At 47.1% G+C, this 16,547-nt stretch overlaps 1 protein-coding gene across 15 annotated transcripts in view; it reads left to right on the top strand.

Annotated features, from left to right (window-relative positions):
• Positions 1-16,547, top strand: part of KIAA1217 (KIAA1217 ortholog) — a 1,682,267-nt gene that overhangs the window by 1,232,738 nt on the left and 432,982 nt on the right. For 12 of the 15 annotated variants that reach the window (XM_069648169.1, XM_069648165.1, XM_069648167.1 and 9 more), the window contains one exon: positions 10,519-10,612. In XM_069648169.1, the coding sequence (XP_069504270.1) occupies positions 10,519-10,612 (94 nt within the window). Of the gene's footprint in view, positions 1-9,370; positions 9,543-10,147; positions 10,215-10,318; positions 10,340-10,518; positions 10,613-16,547 lie in introns of those variants that run through there. The other 3 variants (XM_069648176.1, XM_069648177.1, XM_069648178.1) reach the window with 3 other exon arrangements.

Here is a 16,547-nt window from a genome sequence, read left to right as displayed (position 1 = left end):
CGATAGCATTTGGGACCGGCAAAAGACTGATCGCGGCTAGCTGGGGCTCTGCCGAGTCACTATCTCTGAACCGCTGGAGTAATGAGCTGGACAGGTGCGCGGCCTCGGAACGCCGGATATATAACGCACAGGGCTGCCCCCGCAAATTCGAAAAAATATGGGGTAAATGGCTTGATGCTCACTGAAATTCGTTAATGTAAGTAGATATGTACCGCTGTTAGCATTGGTTACCTGCCTCATCCCACAAATGTCTGACGGCTCTCGGCCCTGCAGGGCTCCTCTTGGCTTTGAAAATGCCATACTGCCCTGGTCAAATTTATGCCTATGACTCATGTTTGTTTTGTTGTTGTGTTGTTTAAAACTTAATAAACAGAGTTATAAAAAATAATAATAATATGCGCCTAACCACCTGTCCAGGAGACATAATTTCATCCAAACTGGTATTAAATATTCATTTCTTTCTTGAGACGCTTCGTGAATGCATCTTTTTGTCATAGCTCTGTACCTGACTCTCTCAAGCATGTCCTAGTCACCCCTTTGATAAAATAATCTGGCAAAATCCAAGAGACACCAGCAATCTGTAACCTATTACTAACACCCAATTCCTATTGAAGATTGTGGATAAAATGGCAACTAATCAACTCCAATTACATCTCGAATGCTCTGTTTTTTTTCACCCCAATCAGTCGGGTTTTAGAGCCGCCATGGAACTGAGAGTGCTTGGTTAGGTCTGCAAACCCACATGTTGGGCACTCTGGAGAGAGGTGGGTCAGGGCTGCTGATCCTTTTGGACCATGGGTGTCTCATGAACAAGCTAGTCTTGATCGAGGATTGCTCAAGAGAAGCAATTAATTGGATCCAGTCATTTCTGAGTAATGGACGATCTTGTCTGTGTTGGGGTGATGCCAGCTCAGCAAATGAGCAAATTTTCTGCGGAGTCCCACAAGCAGCCTGTTTATCGCCAACACTGTTTAATTTATCATCAGACTTCTGCAATCCTTTAACAAATGTAGGATCACATTTTACAAACTACGTGGAGGATACTCAGCTCATGAAGGAGCTGAGTGGATGCTACAGTACAGACTTAGCCAAACTTGATTGTATCTACGAACTAGTTAAAAAATGGATGTCCAAAAATTGGATGTCCTTATATAGCACTAAAAGCGAGCTGTTAATTTCTGGCTCCACTCAAGCCAGAGCCAAATTTAGTCCAGATTATAAAAGCCTGAATATCAATGGTATCTGCATAGATGTTATTGAGAAGGTCAAAATGCTTGGAATCTACTTACAGGCGTCTCTTGGATCCGACGCTCAAGTAGATGGAGTGATTAGGGCACGGCACAGTACCACCTATGGGTACTAAGAAACCTCAAACTTCTCTTGTCACTCAAAAACCGAGAGCCCATAGTTAGGGCAATCATTATTCTGCGCATTGATTATTGTAATACCCTCTTAGCTGGTGCCAACAAGAAATGCCTGAATAGGCTTCAAGTCCGCCAGAATGAGGCGGTTAGAACAGTTTGTGACATTGCTACAAGGGACCACGTGCTGAGGCCAGGAAAAGCTTCACTGGCTCACGGTGCCTACTAGAATAAAATCTAAAACTCTGTTCGGCCCATCGATGTATTTATGTATGTGCGCTTGGCTACCTCAAAAAGCAAATGAAAAAGCACCATCTAGATCACTTCGATCTAGCTCCAAAGGACCACTGGAGGTCCCCAGATTTAAAAGAACAAAGGTCCTTGGCTGTTCCTTCCACGTCGTTGCAGCTCAGGCATGGAACACCCTTCCCATAGAATTGCGATTAGAAAATCGCTTCCAGTGTTTACAGGAAGCATTTCAAGACTTTCTTATTGGAGTAACATCCTGCTAGCGCCTACTTTGTACGTGACACACTTGGTAACCTCTAAGGAAAAAGATCCTGTTGTTTATTTTACTCACTGATGATATTTGTGTTGTCCTATTCTAGCAAGTACTTTTGTGTCTGTGTGCACCCTGATGCATGCAGGCTTTGGCACTATATAAATAAATTAGGAAAAATAAATAAATATTGCTCTTAATTTACAATGTATTCGGTCTGTTCTACAGCCCTTCTTATGTATGGAAGCCAAGATACGTTCTAAACATGTTGACAGAATTATGCCAGCCCTCAAAATCCATTTGAAAAGGTCACATATTATCCTCACCCATACCGACACCCGTATCTTCTGAAACAATCATTGAGGCCCAACAGGGTCAGGTGCCTTGAAGATTTCTATCCACTCATTTGTAGTTTGTATTCATTGGTTTATTATAACGCGCTAAATACCGATACGAGTTTGGTTTCTAAACACGCTCCGGGATGTGAACCTCTCTTGCTCCGTGTGCTCTTGGTTCCAAGACAACCAGGTTTCCCCTGTGCTATACTCCGTTTGCCTTATGGTAGGCAGATATTGCTCCATCACCATCACGCATATTGTACTCTTGTTCTCTCTTCATCCCCAGCTTGATGTAGCATTTAGCGGTCCGTTGCGTGTCTTGCCCATGCAGCCTCACAAATGGGGTCGAAAACGGCTTCCTCAGTGTGTGATGATAAGCTATTCACAAGACTCCAGAATGTCTTTCTGTCATTATACTGCATTCACTGCAGCATATGCTGCCATTGTCTTGTTCTAAATTGGTTTCTGTAATGGCATGAACAATTCTTGTAAGACTATTTTCAAATATGTTTCCTATTTGAATATGCATTTATTGATATATTTGAAACTTGTAAATGATGGAGTATTACCTGTCTGAGTATTCTTTTGTCCAGTTCACTATTATTGGGTCATAGGTTTTGCTCTGTGTTCTGGACTGGAATATTCTGATCTATTTCCCTTAATGTCTTCTTCATCGTGTGTTTAACCTTCATATATTTCGGAATCAGCAAGTCTGAGGGTGCCAGATTTCTATCTGAAAAAGACATCTCTAATTTCTCATTTATTGTTTTTTACTGGACCAGTTCAGCCGATTGCAACCCAAAACCACATTAACCTTTCCACTGTAAATTTCAAGTAATAGATGACGTTTCTTTTTCAATTGCAAACTAAGTATTGCATGAGAGTCAACACATTTTTTATTACCTGATGTGTTGGCAAAACAATAGTCAATTAAACGCTCAGAAAAAGTGGGGAGAAGACCAATTCCTTGTAAAATTCCTAAATGTATCTCCTTTTACCCTGCCATTAACCATAACACATCGCCACTCATTTAAGTTGCAGACCATAGCCTAGATAATTGATTGTGCGCTTTTTGTTTTATATTACCCTCTGGGGTGTTGTCATTACTGCACTGGTCTGTGACTTCACTCATGGATAGCAAAGGACATGTGTCATTCAAATTCTCTGCTATTAAAAACAGGTCAAAGGGGTTATTCACAGCCACCTCTTCCAGTAACTCCACTGCAAACGTTAGTAACTTGGTTGTGTTTTGAGGTGCCAGCGGGCCATAGACATGTATCAGCAAAACCGCCTCTTACATTCCTTTTTTCACCCTCAATAGTTAGCTCGACTGCCACACCGGTCTAATGCTAGATCCTTCCAGTAAATATTCATACCTGACACCTATCAATAACCCACCCATAAGTCCTCCACGAGATTCCTTTCATTCTGGTTGCAGAAGAACGGAAGAGGGGGAGTCAAATTCCAAACTTCCTGAAGGAGAAAAATATTGACAGGCCGCGACTGACCCAGTAAGGCACCGTCTGTTAAAACATCTCTATGATCCTTCGTGTTTAATGAGTGATACACAAGAGTTAGGAAGAATCTGTATCCAAGCCTTGAAACACTTGTCTATAGGCACGTTATAAATTCCATATCATATCATATCAAGCCTTGCAATATACTCAGAAGCTATAACCAATCATCGTCTTGAACGGGGCAACCTGACTCTGGGCAATACTTTAAAACTGACACTTTTCTGGCTGCCGTTCTCTTTGTGTTATCTCTAAAATATCCCTGTGACCTTGTGCCACCAAATCATTTGCAGCGGTTTCATCGTGAGCAATATGCTCAGATGAAGGAAGGGAAAGGTGGTGCATAACCCACCATCTGGGCACTGGCTTCCGATATGGCCTTAGACACAGTACTCGCATCCAAACCTTTTAACATATTCATGTGTTCCTGTTGGTCCACAGAGGAATTGTGTCCAAGGCCTGCCCTTGCTGTACACATGGAAATCATGTTTGGGTGCAGCTTCTTGAAGGCTGCTTACTACTGAAGCATTTGATAAGACCGCTAGATCTTCCTCTACTTACTAGGGATGTTTCGGGCCTTCTTTTAAATTCTTTTCATTAACTTTAGATAACACACCAGACTGCATGTTAATCAAAATGAGCAGCTCTGTGTGGTTAACAACTTCCAATGCTAATTTGTTATAACATTTTACAAGAGACTTAAGAACCAAACAGAAGGCGCAAATAGGTGTAAGTGCAGGAGTAGAAGTAAAACAAATGTTTGTATGCCTAAGTGACTTAAATCCAAGCAACTAGGTGTGATTGGTGCTCATTACATTAGCAGCACTTGTGCTGTTCAGGATAAGCAAAAGTGCGTTTTCTTTATGTACTTACTTTTGGTTTTCTGATCTTGTAACAGTTAAACTTGTCGTTCGAACTCTCGTACAAGTGTAGCCTCGACCGCCTACAGGGCTGCTATTTCAGCTTCCAAGCTAGCACATGGTCTCACAAGACCTTCTTCATCTATTTCTGAGATTGTATCCATTCTCACTGGAGAAATCAGCTTTTTCTCTGGTTTTGAGATTGATAGTTGACACGGTCTGCCTTGGGCCTCCAGCTGCCTTATTATGTTAATAATCGGTAATTTTGCTATGTAAGATTGTTGAAGGTGTGCTCTAGCACCTTGAAGTGTCTCTTGTGCTAGATGGAATTACAAAGAAAGATCTCAGACGGCATAACCGGACAGTCTGAAGGAATATGGCAAAGTAATACTTTATTCTCATTTAATAAAGCAGGGAGAACTGACAGGTATCTGACTGATGCATGCACGCTCACACAGTAACTTCATTACACAGAGGTTTTATACCCCAATATGCATCATCTATGATATCATCATATGGGGAAATCATAAAACCTATCGAAGGAATGGATTGGTTAAGGGAACATACTTCTATATATAGACTATGAGGGTCATTACGAGTTTGGAGATAGCCTCCAAACCCAGGTCCGGTCTGACTGAATGGGGACTTACCGAGACATTCCGACCTATGCGGACCCGGTAAATCCCCATTCAGTATACCATTCCCCTTTCCCATTTGAGCCCCATAGGGCTCAATGGGAATGGGGAAGGCGCTAATAACGGGCCTGCAAATTGCGGGCCCGTTATTAGCTCCAAGGTCCCTTAACGGGTCCCACAGAGAACGGCTGGTCAGACCATCTATTCCTGCTGGCACCCGCTAAGGGACCTCGGAATAGGGCGGTAAGGGTTTACTGACACCGGCATCCTTAACGGTGCCGGTAAACCCTTACCGCCCAACTCGTAATGACACCCGATGTAAGAATTAATACGTAATTGGCTGCACCTTATCTGTAGGACACGCCTTGAACTGCCTCTAAAGACGTATAGTACTGATTATAGCAGACATAATAGCAGCGGATTGGTCTATGCAACATTGTATAGCAGGTTGCCCCATGGGCCCACTGTTTGGTTGGTATACTATCCCAGCCCTGGACTTTCGGCTCTCTAGCAGCATGCACGTGAAACGAAACCTAGGTGATTTGAATTGCGTCAGATTTCTCCCCGTTCTCACAATTAATCCATCATCCCTCATCGGTCGGCCATAAGCCAAAATCTTCTGTCTGTAGTTGTCCTTGCTGGCTGCTCACTGTCCTGGAACATTTGAGAGACTGTGAGAACACTACTATCTTCATCTGAGGCTCCTATGAATAGTCTGTGTCGTCAACTTCGGAGTCACATGTGAAGAGACCACAAATGTGTCAATTTCAGCCTCTTATTTACTGCTATTTGCTTCAATTATGCAAGATGATGGTGCTACTCTTGGCCTCTAGAGACTTGCTCACTCTATCTTGTATAGACTTTATACACTTTTAATGGTCCAATACTTTGGCTGTTGCAGATGTTTTCTTCTTCCTTAATCAAATAGGAATGTCTGACATTCAGGGCTTATCCGTGTAACTCCCCTTGTGACTTGCAATTATTCCTTAGAAGAGTATCATTGTCTTAGGGCAGTGGTGCACAACATACGGCCCGCGGGCCAAATGTGGCTCTTCAGGACATTATTTATGGTCCTCCAATTCACCTGAGTTTAATGATGAAGTCAGTTTGGTCTTTGCAGCATGACACCTATTTAAAACATGATTCAAGTCTTATAATACAAATAAATGAAATTGGTAATGGAGTGTATCACACAGTTTACAGTTTAAAAGCAGAATAAATCAAAAGTGCCCTTCAAAACCCATGTTTTATGTTTTTTAACTCACATGTGTGCACCAACGCGCCCCTGCCATCTACTCATCCCCATACACAGTCTGGCCCACTGGATGAGAGCGTTGTGATACAATCGCCCCTCCAGAGAAATCAGTTGTGCACCCCTGTGACGTAGGCCAACCTCGACTCATTGCTGTTTTGCACACGAGCTGTATTTCCAGCGTCTCCTGATTCTGCAGCCTTGGTCTGTCTCTGAGGTAGCCTGGTTGAATGCATCATGAGCCAGTGTTCATTTTCCTATCATGGACGTTCTTGCCACAGTATATATTCCTCTATAGCAAGCTTCTATATGTCTCATCTATCTTGCGTTACTGCGAATTTACAGTTACTAACCAGCAGGTTACTTCATTCTTCTTTATATCCATGATTACTTTAGCTTTAGGTACATATTTTCTTGATGTTTCAATTGCATTATCTCTCTAAAGTATGTTCATATCGTTTCAGCATAGGTTCATATATCTTCTTATGACATCACTCTGTCCTCGTCAGATTTCACTTAATGCTCCATGATGTCCATGGGTGCATGCTGACATCCTTCCATGCGGCATCCTTCCACACATTCAGTGCGAAGGTACATTCTATATGGCTGTCTGAGTGCATAGTCTCCCATACACTCGATGCAGTAGTATGTCAGTGGTGAGGTGGCGAATACTAGTGAGAAAGCGTTCACCTGCTCCTCTACATTGTCCATCCATTTGTTTGGGCTCTTGATTTTTTTTCAGGCTGTACTGCCTTCTGTTGTCAGCCCATCTTCAATGATTTTATCCTTATGCAAAGGTGGTTAAATTGAAGTCTGACGGCCACCCTCATTAGAGCCCCATTCACCGTATCATTGATTGCATTAGTGTTTTGACTGGGTACCCCATGGACATTTTGCATCAAGACCTCCAAGCTCAGGTGGAATTCCGAGTGTCACGCAGATTAGCATACTTCATTGTTATCCACACGCTGTCAGCTGATGCATCTCCACAAAGTGCAAAGGGTGTCAAAAAATGGCATCTCAAGCATATCCTGAACCATTACAAATAACGGAGGGGTCAGCATCCATTTGGGAAGAAGTGGCGTTTGATCGATTTGAACCCATTCACGCAGTTGCCTGTGTCATAGTGATTTTTGACAAGTTTTTCAGATGTTCAGGACTTCAAGCAATTCAGTCAACAGTGGCAACCTCTGTCATTCCAGCACTTGACAAGATGTTTAAACCTATGGCATGCCTTATATTGTTAAGCCAGACAATGGATCGCCTCACAGTAGTTATGATGTCAAATGTGGTCTCAAGGGAAAGGTTTAGTGGAACCCTTGGTGACTCATCTAAAGAGAACTCTACCAATATGTCATTTTACCAGAGGATCAGTAGGTCAAGCTCTGTGCCAGATACTCAGAGGTTATCCCCAAAGCCACTCATAATACAGAGAGGTGCGTAACTCAACTAAAGTTTGGCAGAGCTGCAAGAACTTGAAGACCACACAGCACAGAGAATATGAGGACCTCAAAAGATGCACATGGCCTCCGGGGGGAAAGATACACTCTGGAGCAGTAACATGAAAAGGAACGGTAACCAATGGGGAAGCTCTTGTTACCCCATTTCAAAAGGGAGATTTGGTGTTAGGGGTACAGCAGAAGGCTATGTCCGGTTTAGAGCATCGACCTCTGATGATCACTGAAATTACGGGTTCTGTGGCCACCGCCGAACGAGAAGGAAATATAACTACTGCAAATTCCTCACGTTTCGGATTCGCTCTGTGACCTTCGGCCTGAACTGTGATAGTTGAAGCTGAATTTTCTGGGGACAGAGAGCCATTGGACGATGAATACAGTCCTGAGATGATTCCATTCCACAGAGAGAACATAGACGAAGCAAGATCTGGATACTCTCGCCGAGTGACTAAATGTCCTGCAAGGTCGGTCGAGGAGTGAGGAGAAGAAGGCATAAGATTTTCTCTCAAGTCCAGAGGAGATATTGTGTCCTCCCTTCATCACTATAGGGACAAGGGCTAAGATTAAAGCTGGGAAAATAAGGACAGAAATACCAGGGATCAGGGGAGCGGTTATTACACAGTGGTCCTGAGTTTGGGGTACGCAGTGAATGAAGTAGACTGTACCCTGTCAAGCTCTGTGTCTGCGTGCTTCTTTATGAGTGGCCGTAACACCTACGAAACCTGCATCACAACCTAGCTGCCCCTTTTTATAAAACACAATTTATAGGATCACTTTCCAAGGGTTTCTACTGTGCTAGGTTTCCCCACACACCTTGTGGTTCTGCCAAGCAGGGATGGCGTTGGGACATTCAAACTTTTCAGTTGAAAGGGGCCTCAAGAGGGGCCCCAGCAACTGCCCCCGTGTTGCCAGTCGGCAATCTTATAATGCAGCAATATATTCCTTTCCATATTACTTGCATTCTGGGGCTTTAAATGTGCGCTTTGAAGCTCTTGCCTTACAAGCTGTCTTTGCTGGAGCCCTTCCAGCTGTCACTTCCCTCGGGGTAAACAAAAGTGTTATCACCTCCCTGCCTTTTAACACCGGTTCCTCCACATCAGCCACTTGCTGACAAAGAAGGATTCATAACTTTTCAGTGTGCGTTTTGTGTTTCAGCTTCCTGCTGGCTGGCCGTCTCATGATATTCAGCGGCTATTAACACCCGGCTGTATTTCTTTGTCTCTATTATAATTCATGCACCCCAATGGTGCCTCGGACTGTTTTTTACTTCTAAGCAAGGGGCGGCTCCAACCACCATGTTGAAATGGGCCACCACACATCTTCAGCTGGGCGTGGTGCCAATCTAGTGGTATGGTAGGCTTGTTGAAAGGGGGCGTTTTCGCCTCCTCATCCGTTATGCACCATTTCTGGTCTCCCCTGCAAGTTCTGACTAGTGCGATTCTCCAGGGGAGAAAGGTGGGGCAGTCCCGCCGAGCCGTAGCTGCACCTGGAGCAGAGGAATTCGGGCTCCCTCGCAAGCCTCCCGAGACCACCGCTAGGAGACCGGGTGCCGTGCCCCAAGGCGTTCAGTGTCTGCGAGTTTGATGCCGCGCAAGGACCTGTACTCTGGGCTTTCAGCGGAAGGAGGTAGGTTTTTGCTGCCACATGTTTGTCATTTGGTGGGTGGAATGCAGCGTGCAACGCTGTGTGTACATTTCAAAGATCTCGATCGCACTCTCTGAGCAAGTTCCTCTTACGTTAGCAATAAAACGCATCAAAACCTGATTCATGGAATTATTTGCGTGAAAAACGCAGATTTTTGCGACTTTCTGCCCGAAAATCCCTGTTTGAAGTATGGGGATTTTCGGGCAGAAAGGCGGGCAAATCTGTGTTTTTCCCGCAAATAATTGCATGAATCAGGCAGACAGTCAGAGTATGCTCCAATGGGCTTACGAGTTCAATGCGACCTGTTATCTGAAATCTGTGGCGAAAGCCAGCCAGTGATCTGTTTACGGTTTTAAAATAGTTTCTGGAACGAAAAACGAAAACAAGATGTTGCAGCGCGAGTTCACCCATTAAAGTCAAATGCCTCCAGCCAGCTGGAATTTGGAACGTTGTGTGTGGAAGCCTTCGAGTGCCTTTGCTGAACAAAGGGCTGGTGTGCTCCTGCTGGGGTGTGTAGCTCGCCTGGTTGTGTTGGAATGCAGCCCCGTGTGTGTGTGTGCGTGCGTGCGCGTGTGTGTGTGTGTGTCTAATGCTTGCAATGCGTGTGAGCCAGACCTGGCGGGTGCCTGACACATACTGGAGCTCGGTGTGAGTGTGAGTGTCCCGGCGCTGGACTGCGGAAGGCACTACCTGATACTTGGCACAGCTCTGAAGCTGGGTTGAAAGCGGGATTATTCCGCCCCGTGGGAGCAGCCATGCTGCGAAGTGTGCTTTTTGGGGTTGTTTACATTTTCCGGGTTTAAAGCCGCATTCCTCTCTCTCTCTTCTCGCAGCTGCAGCAGCAGCCATGTTGCGCTGGGAGTTGAGCTCCCTGTTACCTGACTCCATGAGGGCTGGCAAAGGGAATGGCTAAATCCAAGCTGCTTTCATCTGATTTGGCTCTTCTTTCTCGTTGCAGGAGTATCCAGGACCGCTGCCTCCTCAAAGTGTACAACAAGGACCCCGCGCAGGCGTTCAATCACACCCCGAGACCGGTGAATGGGGACGTGAGGGTGAGTTTCTGCTCTCTTTATTCTAACTTTCTGCTCGTGTGCTGCAGTGGGCAGCGAGTGCAGGCAGGAGGGGCAGACGGGCCCTCTGGCTGCCCGGGCCGCTTCAGGTCGGTCTCTGCTTCACTGATTCATTGTCTTTCCACCCTATAGCCCCGAGGGGGGCTGAGGGGTGGGCGTTTATGGACCGCCTGGTCCTTTGTTTTAGCTCTTGTAACGCAGATGCTGTTGTTGTCCGGCGAAATAATGAAAAGTGCGCTTATTTAACCGGCGGGTGATTAAATGGGCTGGTCCATTACGGGAACTTGTGTGGTATTTGTTGCAAGCAGTCACTGATTTAAGAAAGGTTTAGGGGCTGTCTCGGGCTGGATCAAAGGCAGGCGGATGTCATGTATTGCCATATCCAGACGGAATGTGGGGGCATTGTTTTTGTGCGTGATGAGTTAACTCTGATGGCAATTTCATTTCACCAGCCACAACAGCTCCTGCTGGATTGCATTCCCAGCATATGAGTTTTAAGGGCATTAATTGAAAGAAACTGTTATAGGGACAATTCCAGAGCGGGTTATTGTTTTCGTTCAGAATTTTTAACTAGGCGATGTCAAAAAGGCTGTATGCCACAACCGGATCTAGTAGAAAGAATATGTTGCTGGGAAGCTTGAAGATTTACCAGGGTGTGCAGAGGAGGGGCCCTGTAGGGATCACTAAAAAGGCAGTAATAGGGAGTAGGTATATCCAGGGTCATTTGTTTCCCCCAAAATAAAAAGGTGCTCAGTGCAAGCGCCTGTCAAACCTGCTTTATTGTGTCACAACTCCATTGTTATGTTACTAGGTGCTGTGCACAGCGGCAATGTGCATGGTCTCCGGGTGCTGTGGTGGACCTGGAAGAGAGTGGGTGGGTTTGGTGGGTTGGGAGGAGAGAGTACGGTGAGATTGCAGTGCTTTGTGTTGAGGTTGCAGATTGGAGGTACCCTGAGCTCTGTACCGTGCACCGCGGCCATGTGCTTGTCTCCGGGTGCTGTGGTGGACCTGGAAGAGAGTGGGTGGGTTTGGTGGGTTGGGAGGAGAGAGTATGGTGAGATTGCAGTGCTTTGTGTTGAGGTTGCAGATTGGAGGTACCCTGAGCTCTGTACCGTGCACCGCGGCCATGTGCTTGTCTCCGGGTGCTGTGGTGGACCTGGAAGAGAGTGGGTGGGTTTGGTGGGTTGGGAGGAGAGAGTACAGTGAGATTGCAGTGCTTTGTGTTGAGGTTGCAGATTGGAGGTACCCTGAGCTCTGTACCGTGCACCGCGGCAATGTGCATGGTCTCCGGGTGCTGTGGTGGACCTGGAAGAGAGTGGGTGGGTTTGGTGGGTTGGGAGGAGAGAGTACGGTGAGATTGCAGTGCTTTGTGTTGAGGTTGCAGATTGGAGGTACCCTGAGCTCTGTACCGTGCACCGCGGCCATGTGCTTGTCTCCGGGTGCTGTGGTGGACCTGGAAGAGAGTGGGTGGGTTTGGTGGGTTGGGAGGAGAGAGTATGGTGAGATTGCAGTGCTTTGTGTTGTACCAGCTCCCGACCGTCCGCCTAGAACACAAGGCATAGCAGCACTGGTATGGCGTTCCCTTAGGTTGGGTCTGCACATGAAAACTGCACCATTAAGAAATGTATTTTCTGCTGCCTGATGGGCGCCATTAAACTTTCAGTCGGATAAGCATTGACGAGTCCTTTTAAAACATGTGATGCGACTATGCATTTATTGAATACAATTGTATATGGTTACTGGTGCCAGGTGCCATTACAGAGATTGCAATGTAGAGTGGTCTTCCTTATGATATGATATAATTGGTTATTTAATACCCAGAGGTTTCTAAGCACGGACCCGGGGATCGAACCTGTGTTGCTCTGTTGCTTCCAAGGCGAGCGTGTTGCCCCTCAGCTATCCTCCCATGACTTAGAATGTCTGATACTCATTTTACCCTCATTTTGTTGTCAAGAAATGAGCAGTTTCCTGCTGTGACCGGCAACATTCAGTAGTAATCTAGCCTGCTGCACTTTCGGGGCCGAGTTCAAGTTGGCTCTTGCGAAATTCCAGGTGACGAATTACAAATGTCTGCTGAAATCAATCTATCTGCAGAATAGGTTTTCTTTAATTGGACACTGGAATGTATATGTTCGACGCACAGCAATAGCCTTTCTCAGCCGCCCGAAGCCAAGAGACCTGACGAGGTTCCAGTTAGTGAGTTGCAACGACCCAGAGCTGATTTTTATCCCCTAGAGCCGTTTGGTTTATGTCAAAGCAGTGTGTGCCAGAAACTGCACCCAATAGGAGCCAGTGTAGCTGATCATGGGGGAGTTCCACTAAAGTGTGCGTGCTGTGGATCAGTGGTGTGCCTTGCTCTGCTATGTTATCTCATACAGCTGCTATGCTGTGCCAGTTTCCCCACTGCAGTGGTCTCGGGGCTCCTAGGATTGGCTGGACCTTAGTGTACTGTGCCCCTGAAGTAGCTGAGAGCTAAACTACAATATATCCCAGAAAGTCTGTGGATTCACACAGGGCTTTACTCGGCAGTAATGGAGGGCTTGCCGTGTAAGAGTGGATACCCGCACAGGCTTGTTTTCCTTATTGAAGTCCAGTGCACAAGGCTGTTCTGCAGCGGAGCCATTTCCAAGGTGCACTCACATAAAACGTCATAAAACGGTGTTCATGCTATGTGCCTGATGCCAGTGCTCGGGCACGCCCCTGCCACCCAGCCAGGTGGTATTATGTAAACACATCCTGTCAGCCCGAAGGCCTTGCACAAGCCTAACTTTGCACACAATGATAGAGTTTTGGGGGATGCACTAACTTCCGTATGGACGTTGTCAGCAGCTAAAAGCGACCACCACAAGCAAGCATCGTCCATGTCATGTAACTAAGACACTTTCTTGCAACAGCGCCTCAATGCCTTTGGGCTGCTACTGCGCTTTCCAAATCAAAAAATTAATAAATAAATGAAATGTACTCGCGTCACTCAACGCTTTTGGGGGGTGTCACCCGCCATGTTATCATTTTACTCACCTGTCAAACCCTTTACAAGCCCATAGACTTCAATGGGCTCTTACTCGCTCAAAACAAAATCGGGTGTTTGCAGCCATCCTGGGTGCACAAAATGTTGAGAGCTACGGTGACATAATGTAGCAAATCAGGCCTGTCGCATGCTCGTCTTCTTCCTTTACAGTCTTGTGAACCTATGGCGGGTTCTGCACAGTGCAGTTCTTCAAATGTTTTGGACTATTACTCCCACGACTCCTCGCCATTACCTGTGCTGGCTAGAGTCCCAAGACTTCTCGCCATTACCTGTGATGGCTAGAGTGGATGGGCTATTACTCCCACGACTTCTCGCCATTACCTGTGCTGGCTAGAGTGGATGGGCTATTACTCCCACGATTCCTCACCATTACCTGTGCTGGCTAGAGTCCCAAGACTCCTTGCCATTACCTGTGCTGGCTAGAGTCCCAAGACTCCTCGCCATTACCTGTGCTGGCTGGAGTCCGAAGACTCCTTGCCATGAGTGGATGGGATATTACTCCCACGACTCCTCGCAGTTACCTGTGCTGGCTAGAGCCCAAAGACTCCCGCCATTACCTGTGATGGCTAGAGTGGATGAGCTTTTACTCCCACGACTCCTCGCCATTACCTGTGCTGGCTAGAGTGGATGGGATATTACTCCCACGACTCCTCGCCATTACCTGTGCTGGCTAGAGTGGATGGGATATTATTCCCACGACTTCTCGCCATTAGTTGTGGTGGCTAGAGTGGATGTGCTATTACTCCCACAGACTCCTCGCCATTAGCTGTACTGGCTAGAGCGGATGGGCTATTACTCCCATGACTCCTCGCCATTAGCTGTGCTGGCTAGAGCGGGTGGGCTATTACTCCCACGACTCCTCGCCATTAACTGTGCTGGCTAGAGCGGATGGGCTATTACTCCCACGACTCCTCGCCATTAGCTGTGCTGGCTAGAGCGGATGGCCCATTACTCCCACGACTCCTCGCCATTAACTCTGCTGGCTGGTGTGGATGGGATATTACTCCCACGACTCCTCGCTATTACCTGTGCTGGCTAGAGTGGATGGGCTATTACTCCCACGACGCCTCGCAGTTACCTGTGCTGGCTAGAGCCCCAAGACTCCCGCCATTACCTGTGATGGCTAGAGTGGATGAGATTTTACTTCCACGACTCCTCGCCATTACCTGTGCTGGCTAGAGTGGATGGGATATTACTCCCACGACTCCTCGCCATTACCTGTGCTGGCTAGAGTGGATGGGCTATTACTCCCAAGACTCCTCGCCATTACCTGTGCTGGCTAGAGCGGATGGGCTATTACTTCCATGACTCCTCGCCATTAACTTTGCTGGCTAGAGTGGATGGTAGTGGATGGGCTATTACTCCCATGACTCCTCGCCATTACCTGTGCTGGCTAGAGTTGATGGGCTATTACTCCCACGCCTCCTCGCCATTAGTTGTGGTGGCTAGAGTGGATGTGCTATTACTCCCGCGACTCCTTGCCATTAGCTGTGCTGGCTAGAGCGGAGGGGCTATTACTCCCATAACTCACCGCCATTACCAGTGCTGGCTAGAGCGGATGGGCTATTACTCCCATGACTCCCCGCTATTAACTGTGCTGGCTAGAGTGGATGGGCTATTACTCCCATGACTCCTCGCCATTACCTGTGCTGGCTAGAGCGGATGGGCTATTACTCCCACGACTCCTCGCCATTAGCTGCACTGGCTAGAGCGGATAGGCTATTACTCCCACGACTCCTCGCCATTACCTGTGCTGGCTAGAGCGGATGGGCTATTACTCCCACGACTCCTCGCCATTACCTGTGCTGGCTAGAGTGGATGGACTATTACTCCCACGACTCCTCTCCATTAACTGTGCTGGCTAGAGTGGATGGTAGTGGATGGACTATTACTCCCACGACTCCTCGCCATTACCTGTGCTGGCTAGAGTGGATGGACTATTACTCCCACGACTCCTCGCCATTACGTGTGCAGGCTAGAGTGGATGGACTATTACTCCCACGACTCCTCACCATTAACTGTGCTAGCTAGAGTGGATGGTAGTTGATGGGCTATTACTCCCATGACTCCTCGCCATTAGCTGTGGTGGCTTAAGTGGATGGGCTATTACTCCCACGACTCCTCGCCATTAGCTGTGCTGGCTAGAGCGGATGGGCTATTACTCCCATCACTCGCCGCCATTACCTGTGCTGGCTAGAGCGGATGGGCTATTACTCCCATGACTCACTGCTATTAACTGTGCTGGCTCGAGTGGATGGGCTATTACTCCCACGACTCCTTGCCATTACCTCTGCTGGCTAGAGTGGATGGGCTATTACTCCCACAACTCCTCGCCATTACCTCTGCTGGCTAGAGTGAATGGACTATTACTCCCACGACTCCTCGCCATTACCTCTGCTGGCTAGAGTGGATGGGTTATTACTCCCACGACTCCTCGTCATTACCTGTGCTGTCTAGATTGGATGGGCTATTACTCCCACGACTCCTCGCCATTACCTGTGCTGGCTAGAGTGGATGGACTATTACTCCCACAACTCCTCACCATTAACTGTGTAGTGGATAGGCTATTACTCCCATGACTCCACGCCATTACCTGTGCTGGCTAGACTGGATGGGCTATTACTCCCACGACTCCTCGCCATTAGCTGTGGTGGCTAGAGTGGATGGGCTATTACTCCCATGACTCCTCGCCATTAGCTGTGCTGGCTAGAGCAGATGGTAGTGGATGGGCTACTACTCCCATGACTCCTCGCCATTACCTGTGCTGGCTTGAGTGGATGGACTATTACTCCCACGACTCCTCGCCATTACCTGTGCTGGCTAGAGTGGATGGACTATTACTCCCACGACTCCTCACCATTACCTGTGCAGGCTAGAGTGGATGGACTA

Source organism: Ambystoma mexicanum, chromosome 2q, assembly GCF_040938575.1.
Source record: "Ambystoma mexicanum isolate Mex_15411 chromosome 2q, UKY_AmexF1_1, whole genome shotgun sequence".
NCBI lineage: Eukaryota > Metazoa > Chordata > Amphibia > Caudata > Ambystomatidae > Ambystoma > Ambystoma mexicanum.
This window is presented reverse-complemented; position numbering and strand designations above follow the sequence as displayed.